The sequence below is a fragment of the Bos grunniens genome, chromosome 19, assembly GCF_055505025.1.
Source record: "Bos grunniens cultivar Pamir isolate PY7600 chromosome 19, Bosgru_T2T1.0, whole genome shotgun sequence".
In the NCBI taxonomy this organism is placed as follows: domain Eukaryota; kingdom Metazoa; phylum Chordata; class Mammalia; order Artiodactyla; family Bovidae; genus Bos; species Bos grunniens.
Window position 1 is genome coordinate 42699312 of NC_141183.1, and position 15981 is coordinate 42715292.

Sequence of the window (15981 nt, forward strand, 5' to 3'; positions counted from 1 at the left end):
ATCTGGACAGTTGCCTGTTTTAATTAATTAATTTTATAATTAAGAATGCTAATTAAGAATGATTTTTATATTTTATATGGCTATAAGTACTCACATAATATCCTCAATTTTGTATTCTGTCCCACAAATTCTAAAATATTTACTATCTGGCCCTTTAAGAAAAAGTTCACAAAACTTACATAGAAAATACTTTGTATTTGCCTCCATTAAAATGTGACCATTTAGATTTCTAATACAGTACTACTTTTTGCCCAATGCCTAACAATGCTGTTGCTCTAATCTAGTTATACTCTTGGTATTGATATGTGCTAAACACCTGAGAGGCACTGGCAAGGAGCCTATTTAGAATCTCATGTCTAAGTGTATCAATGAGAATTTTATATAAATCATGCCTACTTCCAAAGAATGCAGAGACAGGAAAAATACAGATAACCACTACTATTTCCCAGGCTGTAGGAGAGCTACCACTTCCTATTAGTGTTTTAATTACTGAGACTTCTTTCAGGGGGTGGAAGGAAAGTGGCCCTGAATTTGTTTTGCCTAAATAACACAAACTCACTGCTTGGGTGGAGAGCATTTCATTAATGCTGTGGTCGTATTGTTCAGCCAAGATGGCTAACTTCCGGGTCTGCTCCTCCTTGAGCCGTTTCAGAACAGCTTTGTGCTCGCTCTTTGGTGTAGTCTCCAATAAGTGATTTCTTAATGCTTTGTACTGTCTGGTTTGGATTTTACAGGTGTCCTGAAACTGCTTTTTTATTTGGAGTTCTTTAGACTGAGAAGGGAAAAAAAAAGATATATATAATTTTTAACATATGGCATTTGGTATACCTTATGCTTATATGAAAAAAAAAAAGGCTACTAGGAGAAAGGGAGAGGGAAAAACAAAATAGTTAGATCATAAGGTTGCAGGTACAGTATGTTTCTACTTGGCTATTAGGTCAAACCATTAGATTCTATGTATTACAAAAGCTCTAATTTAGAACATTAGAATACCAAGTACCTCATTTTTCATATGACTTCAAGTAGTACTCATTATTTTGGTAACAGTTACAAATAAATATTAAAATTAATTTAGATTGCTATGTATATTGATGACAGAAAATTAAATTTCTTCTCATGCATTAACAATAGTAGACACAAAAGTTTTTTATTGGCCAGACAATATCTTATCAGATTTCTAAGGCAGAAAATAAGCATATTTATTGTTCCTTACCTGAGACACGTTGCTCCAATTTCTTTTAATGACAATCTCAACTCTAACTACATAGTCTGTGACAGACCCCACAAAAGCAGGCTATCATTATTATAACTGACTAACTCCAGGACTCTTGCCTGGAAAATCCCATGGACAGGGGAGCCTGGTGGGCTGCAGTCCATGAGACACGACTGAGCGACTTCACTTTCACTTTTCACTTTCATGCACTGGAGAAGGAAATGGCAACCCACTCCAGTGTTATTGCCTGGAGAATCCCAGGGACGGGGGAGTCTGGTGGCTGCCGTCTATGGGGTCACACAGAGTCGGAGACGGGAGTGACTTAGCAGCAGCAACATTATTATAATTATCTTTCCCATAAGGGGAATAAACTGTGGGGCAAGGGAGGGGACAGCCCTTCTTGAGGTGATGATAAAAGACTTGAACTACATAAACATTTGGGAGATAAAACAATTTGAGTTCATAGACAAAGGGGTTTGGCTTTAGTTTTTGGTTAATCGCAGGTTAGTTATTTCTATGAACTCAGTTCTGAACAAAATTTGAGAAGATGAGATATATTTCTATAAGGTATATTGTTCAAGCCCAAAAGTGAGAATTTACTCATGTATTTCACAAGGCAGAAGCTATAGCTGAAATACTGACTGGTTGATTCAGTGTGCAATAAATGCATATAAAACCAAAGTAACATACTTTTCAAGGAAGTAACTATTCATCCTCTCCACCACCTCTGCCAATAAATACCAAAGTATCAAATACACACTTTCCACATTTTGTACCAACCAAGTCATTAAGTTACAGCCATGCTGTGAAAGGTCAAAAAATGCCTAGCTACAAAGAGAAACTCTTAGTTCAGCTATGTTTAGTGGTGCCACTCTTAAATACTGTTCTTGGTTAACAATATTGAAAGAATATTCAAGTTACCCAGGAATGGGACAATGACATTTAGCCATTCTTTTCTACCTCTGTATAACAGCCTTCAGTCTTTTAAAAGTTTTTATTTTTAAATATTGTGTCAAGAAAGCACTGTAATTAGTGTCCACACCACTAGTCAAATGAGAGGGGGAAAAAAAAAAAACCCTGAAAAATGTGCTTTTTCTTTAAGAAGAGTAATGCTTGTACCAAGAATAAACTATACCCCTTAATGTTTGACTCAAGTGAATTCAAGAGGAATGTTAAGTTACAGTTGTTTCTACTCATCTAACATTGACAAATCATCATCTGGATGGCAGATGAAGAAACAGCAGAGCAGGCAACAGGTGTCAATCACCTATTCCATTGACATGGGTACCCCAGAACTCCCCAAATCCCAGTTAAATTCACTTCAGTCCAGTTCAGTTGCTCAGTCATGTCCGACTCTTTGTGACCCCATGAATCACAGCATGCCAGGCCTCCCTGTCCATCACCAACTCCTGGAGTTTACCCAAACTCACGTGCATTGAGTCGGTGATACCATCCAGCCATCTCATCCTCTGTCATCCCCTTCTCCTCCTGCCCCCAATCCCTCCCAGCATTAGAGTCTTTTCCAGTGAGTCAACTCTTCGCATGAGGTGGCCAAAGTACTGGAGTTTCAGCTTCAGCATCAGTCCTTCCAGTGAACACCCAGGACTGATCTCTTTCAGAATGGACTGGTTGGATCTCCTTGCAGTCCAAGGGACTCTCAAGAGTCTTCTCCAGCACCACAGTTTAAAAGCATCAATTCTTTGGCACTCAGCTTTCTTCACAGTCCAACTCTCACATCCATACATGACCACTGGAAAAACCATAGCCTTGACTAGACGGACCTTTGTTGACAAAGTAATGTCTCTGCTTTTGAATATGCTGTCTAGGTTGTTCATAACTCTCCTTCCAAGGAGTAAGCATCTTTTAATTTTATGGCTGCAATCACCATCTGCAGTGATTTTGGAGCCCAGAAAAATAAAGTCTGACACTGTTTCCACTGTTTCCCCAACTATTTCCCATGAAGTGATGGGACCAGATGCCATGATCTTATTTTTCTGAATGCTGAGCTTTAGGCCAACTTTTTCACTCTCCTCTTTCACTTTCATCAAGAGGCTCTTTAGTTCCTCTTCACTTTCTGCCATAAGGGTGGTGTCATCTGCATATCTGAGGTTACTGATATTTCTCCTGGCAATCTTGATTCCAGCTTGTGCTTCTTCCAGCCCACGGTCTTCTTCCAGCCCAGCATTTCTCATGATGTACTCTGCATATAACTTAAATAAGCAGGGTGACAATATACAGCCTTGATGTACTCCTTTTCTTATTTGGAACCAGTCTGTTGTTCCATGTCCAGTTCTAACTGTTGCTTCCTGACCTGCATATAGGTTTCTCAAGAGGCAGGTCAGGTGGTCTGGTATGCCCATCTCTTTCAGAATTTTCCACAGTTTATTGTGATCCACACAATCAAAGGCTTTGGCATAGTCAATAAAGCAGAAATAGATGTTTTTCTGGAACTCTCTTGCTTTTTCCATGATCCAGCGGATGTTGGCAGTTTGATCTCTGGTTCCTCTGCCTTTTCTAAAACCAGCTTGAACATCTGGAAGTTCATGGTTCACATATTGCTGAAGCCTGGCTTGGAGAATTTTGAGCATTACTTTACCAGCATGTGAGATGAGTGCAATTGTGCAGTAGTTTGAGCATTCTTTGGCATTGCCTTTCTTTGGGATTGAAATGAAAACTGACCTTTTCTAGTCCTGTGGCCACTGCTGAGTTTTCCAAATTTGCTGGCATACTGAGTGCAGCACTTTCACAGCATCATCTTTCAGGATTTGAAATAGCTCAACTGGGATTCCATCACCTCCACTAGCTTTGTTCATAGTGATACTTTCTAAGGCCCACCTGACTTCACATTCCAGGATATCTGGCTCTAGGTGAGTGATCACACCATCGTGATTATCTGGGTCGTGAAGATCGTTTTTGTACAGTTCTTCTGTGTATTCTTGCCATCTCTTCTTAATATCTTCTGCTTCTGTTAGGTCCATACCATTTCTGTCCTTTATCGAGCCCATCTTTGCGTGAAATGTTCCCTTGGTATCTCTAATTTTCTTGAAGAGATCTCTAGTCTTTCCCATTCTGTTGTTTTCCTCTATTTCTTTGCATTGAACGCTGAGGAAGGCTTTCTTATCTCTCCTTGCTATTCTTTGGAACTCTGCATTCAGATGCTTATATATTGCTTTTCCTTTGCTTTTCGCATCTCTTCTTCTCACAGCTATTTGTAAGGCCTCCTCAGACAGCCATTTTGCTTTTTTGCATTTCTTTTTCTTGGGGATGGTCTTGATCCCTGTCTCCTGTACAATGTCACGAACCTCATTCCATAATTCATCAGGCACTCTATCAGATCTAGTCCCTTAAATCTATTTCTCACTTCCACTGTATAATCATAAGGGATTTGAATAGGTCATACCTGAATGGTCTAGTGGTTTTCCCTACTTTCTTCAATTTAAGTCTGAATTTGGCAATAAGGAGTTCATGATCTGAGCCACAGTCAGCTCCTGGTCTTGTTTTTGCTGACCGTATAGAGCTTCTCCATCTTTGGCTGCAAAGAATATAATCAATTTGATTTCAGTGTTGACCATCTGGTGATGTCCATGTGTGGTGATGTCTTCTCTTGTGTTGTTGGAAGAGGGTGTTTGCTATGACCAGTGCGTTCTCTTGGCAAAACTCTATTAGCCTTTGCCCTGCTCATTCCGTACTCCAAGGTCAAATCTGCTTGTTACTCCAGGTGTTTCTTGACTTCCTACTTTTGCATTCCAGTCCCCTATAATGAAAAGGACGTCTTTTTTGGGTGTTAGTTCTAAAAGGTCTTGTAGGTCTTCATAGAACCGTTCTTCAGCACTACTGGTTGGGGCATAGGCTTGGATTACCGTGATACTGAATGGTTTGCCTTGGAAGCGAACAGAGATCATTCTGTTGTTTTTGAGATTGCATCCAAGTACTGCATTTTGGACTCTTTTGTTGACCATGATGGCTATTCCATTTCTTCTAAGGGATTCCTGCCCACAGTAGTAGATATAATGGTCAACAGATCGTGCAAAAGCGCGCCGGCTTCTGGCTGCGATGGACCGCGCAGAAGCGCGGCCAAGAGGAGGTACCCCTCACCCAAGGTCAGGGGTGGCGACCGAGAACGCTAGGCTGCGACGGTGCAGGAGTGGCTGAGAGGAGTTACCCCATGTTCAAGGTCAGGAGGGGCAACCCTGAGGAGATACCCTTCATCCAAGGTAAGGAGCAGCTGTGAAGAGATACCCCACAACCAAGGTAAGAGAAACCCAAGTAAGATGGTAGGTGTTGCAAGAGGGCATCAGAGGGCAGACACACTGAAACCATAATCACAGAAAACTAGCCAATCTGATCACACAGACCACAGCCTTGTCTAACTCAATGAAACTAAGCCATGCCATGTGGGGCCACCCAAGACAGACAGGTCATGGTGGAGAGGTCTGACAGAATGTGGTCCACTGGAGAAGGCAATGGCAAACCACTTCAGTATTCTTGCCTTGAGAACCCCATGAACAGTATGAAAAGGCAAAATGATAGGATACTGAAAGAGGAACTCCCCAGGTCGATAAGTGCCCAATATGCTACTGGAGATCAGTGGAGAAATAACTCCAGAAAGAATGAAGGGATGGAGCCAAAGCAAAAACAACACCCAGTTGTGGATGTGACTGGTGATAAAAGCAAGGTCCAATTCTGTTAAGAGCAATATTGCATAGGAACCTGGAATGTTAGGTCCAGGAATCAAGGCAAATTGGAAGTGGTCAAACAGGAGATGGCAAGAATGAATGTCAACATTCTAGCAATCAGTGAACTAATCAGGACTGGAATGGGTGAATTTAACTCAGATGACCAGTTAAATTATGTAAGTGCTAAAACTGATGTCCCCTTTAAATTCCTGGAGAAAGTCGGAAGTTGCAACTATTAGGGAAACAAAAATGGGATAACTTGATGTTAAAATCAAGTCAGTTTTGTTCAAATTGAATAAGTAGATATAGATACATAACTAAGAGGAAATGGTCATTTTCTTCCATAGTAAAGTAACAACAATCTCCTTTATGGAAAATCTTGAGCTCATTTGTCATCAAAAGCAGACATTCTATTCAAAGCCTGACTATAATTGTGAAACATTGTTTTTTGCCTCACTTTTTGTATAGTATCTGCAAAGATCACAATAGTGTTTATAAACTTTCAAACTGAAAAGGTTATCAATAAGAAAGAGAAAGGAAAGGTTCAACACCAAACAAGTCTATACCAAGCCCTACTGCTGCTAACTTTAAAATCATCATTCATTTCACAGACATTTAACTTAAATAACTTTAGCTTAGGCTAAAGGTACCTTCAGACTCTTAGGCTGTTGTCGAACCTCCATGACATGCTTTCGCCTTAGCTCTCGTTCTCTTCGTTTATTATATTCTAGCTGGTTAGTGAGCTCAGTTTGATGCTGCAATCTGATCAACTCACAGCGCATCTTCTGAATTGTGTTGAGGTGGCGGAACTCCAGTTCTTGCATGGATTCATGCTGTCGTAGTAGCATGGCATGCTCTAAGTCCTTCTGAGTCTGTCTTTTATTTAACTCCTAATCCATAACACAAAAGACAAGGGTATATTTATCGCTGTACAATGCCAGGGGAAAAAACCCTAAGAAACAGATTAACCAGGAAATAGATGTAATCCCAGATTCAATAATGACTACACAGTAAATATCAGATTTTATGACCTATACAGTAGTAAATGGGCAATTAGTAAAGACAAATTTCCTTATTCTAGTATTTACTATTCATTAATACTATTTTATGCCATAAGCTTAAAATATATCAAATCTCAGTAGACTTAATGTCCTTCTTTCTTTCTTTCCTTCTTTTTTTCTTTTCCAATTTTATATTTGAAGAGAACCCTGAAGCCACTTTCTGAATTTCTTCAGAGTGTCCTATACCCAGTATAGTGTAATGGATAAGAACATGGACCTGGCTCTGCTACCTACAGTCACCAAGTCCTTGGGTTAGTTGTTTAAACCTGCTGTGCTTTAGTTTCATCATTTTTCAAAGAAATAATAGTATAACTATTGTACAGATTTAACGTGAGGATGAAATGAATTCATAAACGGAAAGTTCTCAGAATAATACCTAGCACATGATGCTCGATAAATGTTTTAATTCCTTTTTTCTTTCAGATTAAAAAGAACAAGTGTAAAACACACACACGTCAAACCTGTTCCCTTTGCCCCTGCAAACCCTTCTGCAAAGGACAACAGTTTGAAGAAAATGTTTCCCAACCTTCCCCATGCTACTGTGAAACAACTATTATACAAAAATATATAGTTCAAAAAACTGAGTAACAATATACAACATAGGCATGTAATGTGCTTTCTTCAGCTAACAATATAATGGACATATATTCAGATCTGATCAGTATATACAGATCTTTAAGTTTCACCATAGGTTTCCGCTTTGAAATACTATAATTTTCCATTTTTTGCTTTATAAAAAATTTTTCATTAAATGTTGATGCATCATGCATCATATAACCATGTTATTATTTCTTTAGGATAGAGTTCTAGAAGTGGATTTGTAGGTAAAAGCATATGAGCTCCAAAAGGGCAGTATCAATTTATACTCTTATCAACACTGCACATTTCCCAACACCGTTACTAGGATTCAATGTTGCCAGTCTGTTAAACTGTTCTTATTTAACTGATGCAACTACTTTAATTTGAATTTCTTTAATTATTAGTAAATTTGAACAATTATGCTATACTTGAAGTTTATTTTAAGCCACTCTTGGAAATAAGCTAATCTGTGCTCAGAGGTATCCCTGATACTGATGATATTTGTTTTCCCTGACACAAGAGTTTCTACATTTGCTCAATTAAGTACATGATTATAAAGAAAGTATTAAATGGTAACACATAGGGGACATAAAGACTGGAAGAAAATAAAACCGGTGACTTCATAAAATTTTCATTCTAGGCAAGAAGAGAAGCTTCTCCCCCAAAAGTGTGTGTGTATAGGAGAGAGAAGTGCAGAGAAGAATATTTAAATAAGGAGGAGGATTTGGATGTTAGGGGAGGCATTTCTGAGGACAGACATGAATGGGGGTTAGCAAACCATGTAGATAATCTAGGAAAGAAGAATTCAGGCTGAGGGAGGCACAAGTGCAAAGGCCCAGAGACTGACAAGGGACTAACATAGTTTCAGAAAAGATTCGCGTTTCAAACGTACCTCCCTGACAAGGTCCTGCTCTAAGTTATGACGCCCAAGTAACATTCTTCTCTTGAAGCGACGGCATTCCAACTCTAGATACTGTCTCTGACGCCGTAGAAGATTAGCCTCTTCTTCTGCTTGGAAATGCTGTATATTCTCCTTCTGCTTTGAAAGCCACTCCTGTTTTTCTTTTTTGGGGGTGCTCTGATTTTCATTCAGCTCCTGGCAACATAAACAACTCAGTTCAAAATACATGAAAATCAAAGGCATAAATATATCATGTGGTATTTGGTATTAAATAAAAGTACCTCCTTAAGCTGCTCTTTTCGAAGTTTATATTCTCTTTTCTGAGACTCCAAAAAGCTGTTTAGTTCTTTCTTCTGTTGGGCCTGAATATGTTGCTGAAATTTTTTCTCTTCATTGGCCATCACTTTAGCCTATGAGAAATTTAAAAAATGGATCAAATTAGTTAAGTAGACAGATTCAAAGAAACAGTTTAATATATACCACTTAGGATAAAATCTGTATAAGCATTACCAAAATAAGAACATCCAACAAATTACTAATAAGTATTACTTAGCATCTTATTTGAATTTCAGAGAACCAGTAAAATGGGACTCATCTTTAAAATGCTGACCTATTACAGAATTAAAAAGCTTTCACCTTTTTAAAAATTTAACAATATGCCCAATAAAAAAATAAGTATTTATTCAAAATATAATAAAATCATGACCTTTTATCTAGATTGACTTGTATATTAAATAATATACTCCTCTTCAAAGTAAACCCTGACCTTAACTTATATATTAAATAAAAATGTTAAATATTAGATACATATATATCATACTGTTTTATTTCTGATTACACATGCAACGTATATTCATTGTGGATCATTTAGAAAATACAGAAAAACACAAAGAAAAAAAAACTTTGTATGATTTTAGCACTCAGAGAAAAACAAGAAAAACAACTTGATACATACCTTCCCTATTTTTTCTATGCATGCACACATTTTTAAATAACACATTGCACATCCTACGTCATGATCTGCTTTTCTAAATATGTTAGTATCTATCTCTTCCTAAGTTATTAAAAATACTTTCTAATGCCCAACAGGATTCTAAATATCTATACATTCTTTACTCAAATTAATTCAAAATTAAATAATTCTTTACTCAATAAATTATTTTGCCAATTCTCTACTATTGTCATTGCATCTATGAAATTAAAAGATGCTTACTCCTTGGAAGCAAAGTTATGACCAACCTAGACAGCATATTAAAAAGCAGAGACATTACTTTGCCAACAAAGGTCCGTCTAGTCAAGGCTATGGTTTTTGGTCATGTATGGATATGAGAGTTGGACTGTGAAGAAAGCTGAGCACCAAAGAATTGATGCTTTTGAACTGTGGTGTTGGAGAAGACTCTTGAGAGTCCCTTGGACTGCAAGGAGATCCAACCAGTCTATCCTAAAGGAGATCAGTCCTGGGTGTTCACTGGAAGGACTTATGCCGAAGCTGAAACTCCAATACTTTGGCCAACTCATGCGAAGAGTTGACTCATTGGAAAAGACCCTGATGCTGGGAGGGATTGGGGTCAGGAGGAGAAGGGGACGACAGAGGATGAGATGGCTGGATGGCATCACCGATTCGATGGACATGAGTTTGGGTAAACTCTGGGAGTTGGGTGACAGAGAGGCCTGGTGTGCTGCGATTCATGGGGACGCAAAGAGTCGGACACAACTGAGCGACTGAACTGAACTATTATTATGAGAGTGGGTCTTTTAATTTGGGCTGGGGTGGGGCAGGAAGGTGAACAGGGTAACCATAATAAATAATGCCTCAATGTGGACTAGCTAGACATATTTCTAGATATTGTGTTAATTTACTGAGAAGCTTACATTTTACTTGACAAATGTGACTATCAAAATAAAATTTAATTGATGGGACATCAAAAACATTAGGTTTCCCATAAGAAGAATCCTAAAATATATATACTTAAATCATATAGTAGACTGACACATTTGTAAATAAACAAAATGGGCCAAATCTTAATTTGAATCTCTCTTAACTTATTATCTCTAACACTATGTTATATTACAATAATCTTTAATTATTCTGATATTAAAATGCTACTATAAATTGAAGGAAGGTTTCCAAAAAACACACAAAGAGAATCATAAATGATTTTTTGAGACCTAAATCACCCATTGATAGATGATTAAGAAACTCCTCATACTATCAGAGTACTATCAGGGCCTAGAATGGTTGGATAATTTACCCACTGTGATACAATAAAACTATGAGCATTAGGAAATAATCCTACGTCTATTGGTTACCAGACTTAGTACCTGATACTATACATGTTACATAAATGTTTCTCCCTTATTCCCAATTGAACTGGCTTGGTTCTAGGGAAAATATCCTAACATCAAAATGCCATCTTGGTTAATTCTGAGATGCTTATGATCTACAGTAAAGAAATTAAGAATAGTGAATCAGCCACCTCTTTTTCCATAGCAGCCTGATGTTTCTTGATAAGTTTCTCCATTTCTGCAGCAAAATTGTTACGCTGTGTTTCAAGATCTTTGTCTAATCTGAGGCGATGTTCATCCATCTCAGCCTTCAACTTATTTTCCAGAGTCATTAGCTGCTTTTGATGTTGCCGCCTCATTCTCTTATAGCCAGACATTTGTTCTCTAAGTTCAGAGTCCTGCTCATGTTCCTGCATTTGCCTTGTAACCTAGACACACAAACAATAGAGAGAAAACAATAAAGCAAAACATTTTTTCTTTCAGAAGCATTTTAGACCACTCTATATTTATCCAAGTAGACAATTACTGTAAGAGATTCCAATGAGCAGTTTCCAATTAAAATTTCAGGTGATCTTTTAAAGAAATAGACAAGCTAGTTCAAAAATTTATACAGAAATGTAAAGGAGCTACAAGAAGCAAAACATTCTTGAGGGAAAAAAAGCTGAAGACACACATTTCAGTAATCAAAATGGTGTGGCACTGGTGGAAGGACAGGCTGAACAGATCAAAAGAACAGAATAAAATCTAGAAATAGATCATATACATTTAGTCAACTGATTTTTCTACCAAAAAGTCAAGTTAGGTCAAAGAGGAAATAAATGTATTATCAAATTATAACTGGTTCTTTGTATATAAAACACAAACAAAAACCAGACTTCTATATCACTCTATACCAAAATTAATTTGAAAAGAATCATTTGACATAAACACAAAATCCAGAATCATAAAACAGAAGAAATCACAGACTATCTTCACGACTGTAGGGCAGACAAGTATTTCCTGGGCAGGACACAAAAAGCACTGACAATAAAGAAAAAAAATGTGTAAACTGATTTTTTTAGTTGAGGTGAAATTCACATAATATAAAATAAATTATTTTAAAGTGAACAACACTAGCATTCAGTATGTATATGTATTTTCTTAGTTGATGGTTAGCGTAATGAGTACCACTAAAAATACTTCAAATTGAAGACCTAGGATCTATGTATTTTATTGTATGAAGAAAACCCAAGGCAGAGCAGTCAGACTGAGTTATAGTACATGGTACTTTTATTGAAAAATATAGCTATGCATATCTTTGTACACAAATCTACCTACTGTATGAATGTTTTATCTGAAATAAATAGACTTAATAGATTTAGGGATATGGATCTTAAGTTGTCTAAATCCATAATTTAAGAGAATTCCTCAAGAATTCCCTAGTGGTCCAGTGGTTAGGACTCTGTACTTGCAATGTTGAGGGTGTGGGTTCAATCCCTGGTCCTGTAAGCTGAGTGGAATGACCAAAAAAATGTTTCCTCAATTAATTTGAGGGAGCTTAAAATTTGAGACAGAAGGCTTGCTTGGGAAACATTAGTATGTGCCCAGTCACAAAGATATTTTCCCAACAAGCTGGCCTTGTCCAGGTATTTGTTAAAATGGTCATGAAAAAACTAAGCAATCTTTGCTACTTGCTCTGTTCAAAGAATTATTTACATGTTAAAGAACAGTAGGAACAACTTGACTTATCATAGGGGATGGCGTTTATCTTTTTGTTTTTTTAATTTATTTTTATTTTTGGCTGGCCTGGGTCTTCTCTAGTTCCTGACTGCAGGCCTTCTCTACTTGTGGCAAGTGGGGGCTACTCTCTAGTTGTGGAGCACAGGTTTCTCATTGTGATGGCTTCTCTCGTTGCGGAGCATGAGCTCTAGGCGCTTGGGCTTCAGTAGCTGCAGCACGTGGGTTTACTTGCTCCTTGGCCTGTGGGATCTTCCAAGACCAGGGATTGAACCCATGTTCCCTGTGCTGGCAGGTGGATTCTTAACCACTGGACCACAAGGGAAGTCCAGGGGATGGTGTTTTTGACCCCAGATGTCATTCAGATTCATGGGCCACAGAATGAGATTTACAACATCTGTTACAAGATCTGTAGTTAATAATTCAGACAATTTCCATATATTTTTTTCTGTCATATTTACTAATAACCTACTTCCCTTTGATATCTTAACATCTTTCTATCCCCACCTTTATCATGTTTTGGTCCTAAATATCTGACTGATGAGGGTTATAAGTACCCCAGTATAACAACATCTTTGTAATGAACAAATAATCCATTTTCATTATTTGGGAAGTCAGAAGAACTATATTTTAAGTATATCAAATTGGATTACTTGCTATTTCATGAACACTTCCCCTCATTTTTGTTAGCCTGTCAACTCTTAGGTGGAAACTACATTTTTTCTCTCCCCCTGTGCCTAAAACCAACCAATTATTAAAGGCTCAAATGATTTATAAATACTCACCCTAAATCAAAGGTAATCTGAATTCCTATTTAGTACCTTTTAGCCCTGTGGGTTGGGAGGATACCCTGGAGAAGGGGATTGCTACCCACTTCTTTCCTGGAGAATTTCATGGACAGAGGAGCCCGGCAGGCTACAGTCCATAGATCAAAAGAGCTGGACACAACTGAGCGACTATCACTTTCAGCCCTCTTAAGCATTTAATATATTCTAATATATTAGTTATTTGTACACACATCTCTCAGAGTGCTTTCTATAAGATCTTTCTTATAATAGGCAGTTAAATGTTGAATAAATGTTAGAAATACAAAATACAAAAAAAAAAGAGATATAATTATACTTGAATATAGATGCCAAGGTCTAACATGAAAAACGTATTTCTAATTTGGGGTAGTACATACCAGTGATGCCGTCCGTATAGTAGCAAAGTGTTCTCGATTACGGTAGTGTGATTTATGACGAGATACTTGAGGTGGAGATTGTGGATCCGATGCCCTTGTTCTAGGATCTCCCTCTTCTCTGTAATTTTCTTCCTCCTAGGCAAAGAAACAAACATTATAATCTGTTGTGAACAAACACAGTTTGGGTAAACTTTCGAGAAAATTAAATTTTAAAGACAAATGGATCAATAAATCTCAAAGACATAATCCTAAAAAGCAAAAACAAAAAATGGGAATGCTGACATTTTCAACATAATTTGAATCAGGAGACATTATTTCCTCAATGTATGAAACAGTATACAGAATGAGGATAATGAAACATTATGGCTAGATTTATTTAATATTCATGAAGTGCAAAATTACAAAGCCTTAATATAACTTAAAAACAAAGATAATAAAACATACAGCTAGTATTTTAAATAGCAGTAATACAATTAATTACTTTAGGGCTCTTGGGTTTAAGAAATAATAATGTAGCTTAAAAAAACTATAATACTCCTGCCACTGGTCCAAAATAAGTAAACAAAAAATAATTGTAAAAATTTTAAGAATCGATGTCTTTCTTGATATATACATTACTTCAATTACTGAAAAGGAAGTCAAATAGCAACCAACTAGTTACATGAAGGCAATGGCATCCCACTCCAGTACTCTCGCCTGGAAAATCCCACGGATGGAGGAGCCTGGTGGGCTGTCGTCCATGGGGTTGCTAAGAGTCGGACACAACTGAGCGACTTCATTTTCACTTTTCACTTTCATGCATTGGAGAAGGAAATGGCAACCTACTCCAGTGTTCTTGCCTGGAGAATCCCAGGGACGGAGGAGCCTGATAGGCTGCTGTCTATGGGGTTGCACAGAGTCGGACACGAATGAAGCGACTTAGCAGCTGCAGCAGCAGTTACAGGAATAATCTTTTTTATGGGTGATCTTCTTGTCTAAGAATATAAACTCTCCATTTCATCCTCTACTCAGCCCCTGGTAACCTCTAATCCATCTTCCATCTCTATGAATTCGCCTATTCTAGGTATTTCTTATAAAAGGAATTATAGAATATTTGTCCTTTTACATCTAACTTACATCACTTAGCATAATGTTTTCAAAATTCACTAATGTTGTATCATGTTATTAGAATTTCCTTCCTTTGTATAACTGAGTAATATTCACCATATGTATATACCATGGTTTTGTTTATCCATTCTTTCCACCTTTCATCTATTTGTGCCTAATAACTTTTTAGTTAACACTGCAAGCTGTGAAGTTAAAAAAGGAAGCATTCCTATTAATTGTTAAAGGAGCTATCCGATCTTAAAATATTTTGAAGAACATTTAAAATTTTGCATTCAAAAGTATAATGACTAATGTAGTAAATATCCATTATTTCCTAAACCCAGAATTTATATTTTTCCGTAATTAGATGGAGAAGCTCTATACAGTCAGCAAAAACAAGACAAGGAGCTGACTGTGGCTCAGACCATGAACTCCTTATTGCCAAATTCAGACTGAAATTGAAGAAAGTAGGGAAAACCACTAGACCATTCAGGTATGACCTAAATCAAATCCCTTATGATTATACAGTGGAAGTGAGAAATAGATTTAAGGGCCTAGATCTGATAGATAGAGTGCCTGATGAACTATGGAATGAGGTTCGTGACATTGTACAGGAGACAGGGATCAAGACCATCCCCATGGAAAAGAAATGCAGAAAAGCAAAATGGCCGTCTGGGGAGGCCTTACATTAGCTGTGAAAAGAAGAGAAGCGAAAAGCAAAGGAGAAAAGGAAAGATATAAACATCTGAATGCAGAGTTCCAAAGAATAGCAAGAAGAGATAAGAAAGCCTTCTTCAGCAATCAATGCAAAGAAATAGAGGAAAACAACAGAATGGGAAAGACTAGAGATCTCTTCAAGAAAATTAGAGATACCAAGGGAACATTTCACGCAAAGATGGGCTCGATAAAGGACAGAAATGGTATGGACCTAACAGAAGCAGAAGATATTAAGAAGAGATGGCAAGAATACACAGAAGAACTGTACAAAAACGATCTTCACGACCCAGATAATCACGATGGTGTGATCACTCACCTAGAGCCAGATATCCTGGAATGTGAAGTCAGGTGGGCCTTAGAAAGTATCACTATGAACAAAGCTAGTGGAGGTGATGGAATCCCAGTTGAGCTATTTCAAATCCTGAAAGATGATGCTGTGAAAGTGCTGCACTCAATATGCCAGCAAATTTGGAACACTCAGCAGTGGCCACAGGACTGGAAAAGGTCAGTTTTCATTCCAATCCCAAAGAAAGGCAATGCCAAAGAATGCTCAAACTACCACA

The 15981-nt window shown here is 37.5% G+C and overlaps 1 protein-coding gene across 4 annotated transcripts in view; it reads right to left on the reverse strand.

Annotated features, from left to right (window-relative positions):
* Positions 1-15981, reverse strand: part of TAOK1 (TAO kinase 1) — a 110365-nt gene that overhangs the window by 15089 nt on the left and 79295 nt on the right. For all 4 annotated transcript variants that reach the window (XM_086359941.1, XM_086359942.1, XM_086359944.1 and 1 more), the window contains 6 exons: positions 13616-13750; positions 10908-11144; positions 8712-8840; positions 8422-8625; positions 6540-6779; positions 560-772 (listed from right to left, as the gene is read on the reverse strand). In XM_086359941.1, coding sequence (XP_086216067.1) covers positions 560-772; positions 6540-6779; positions 8422-8625; positions 8712-8840; positions 10908-11144; positions 13616-13750 — 1158 coding nt within the window. The remainder of the gene's footprint in view (positions 1-559; positions 773-6539; positions 6780-8421; positions 8626-8711; positions 8841-10907; positions 11145-13615; positions 13751-15981) is intronic.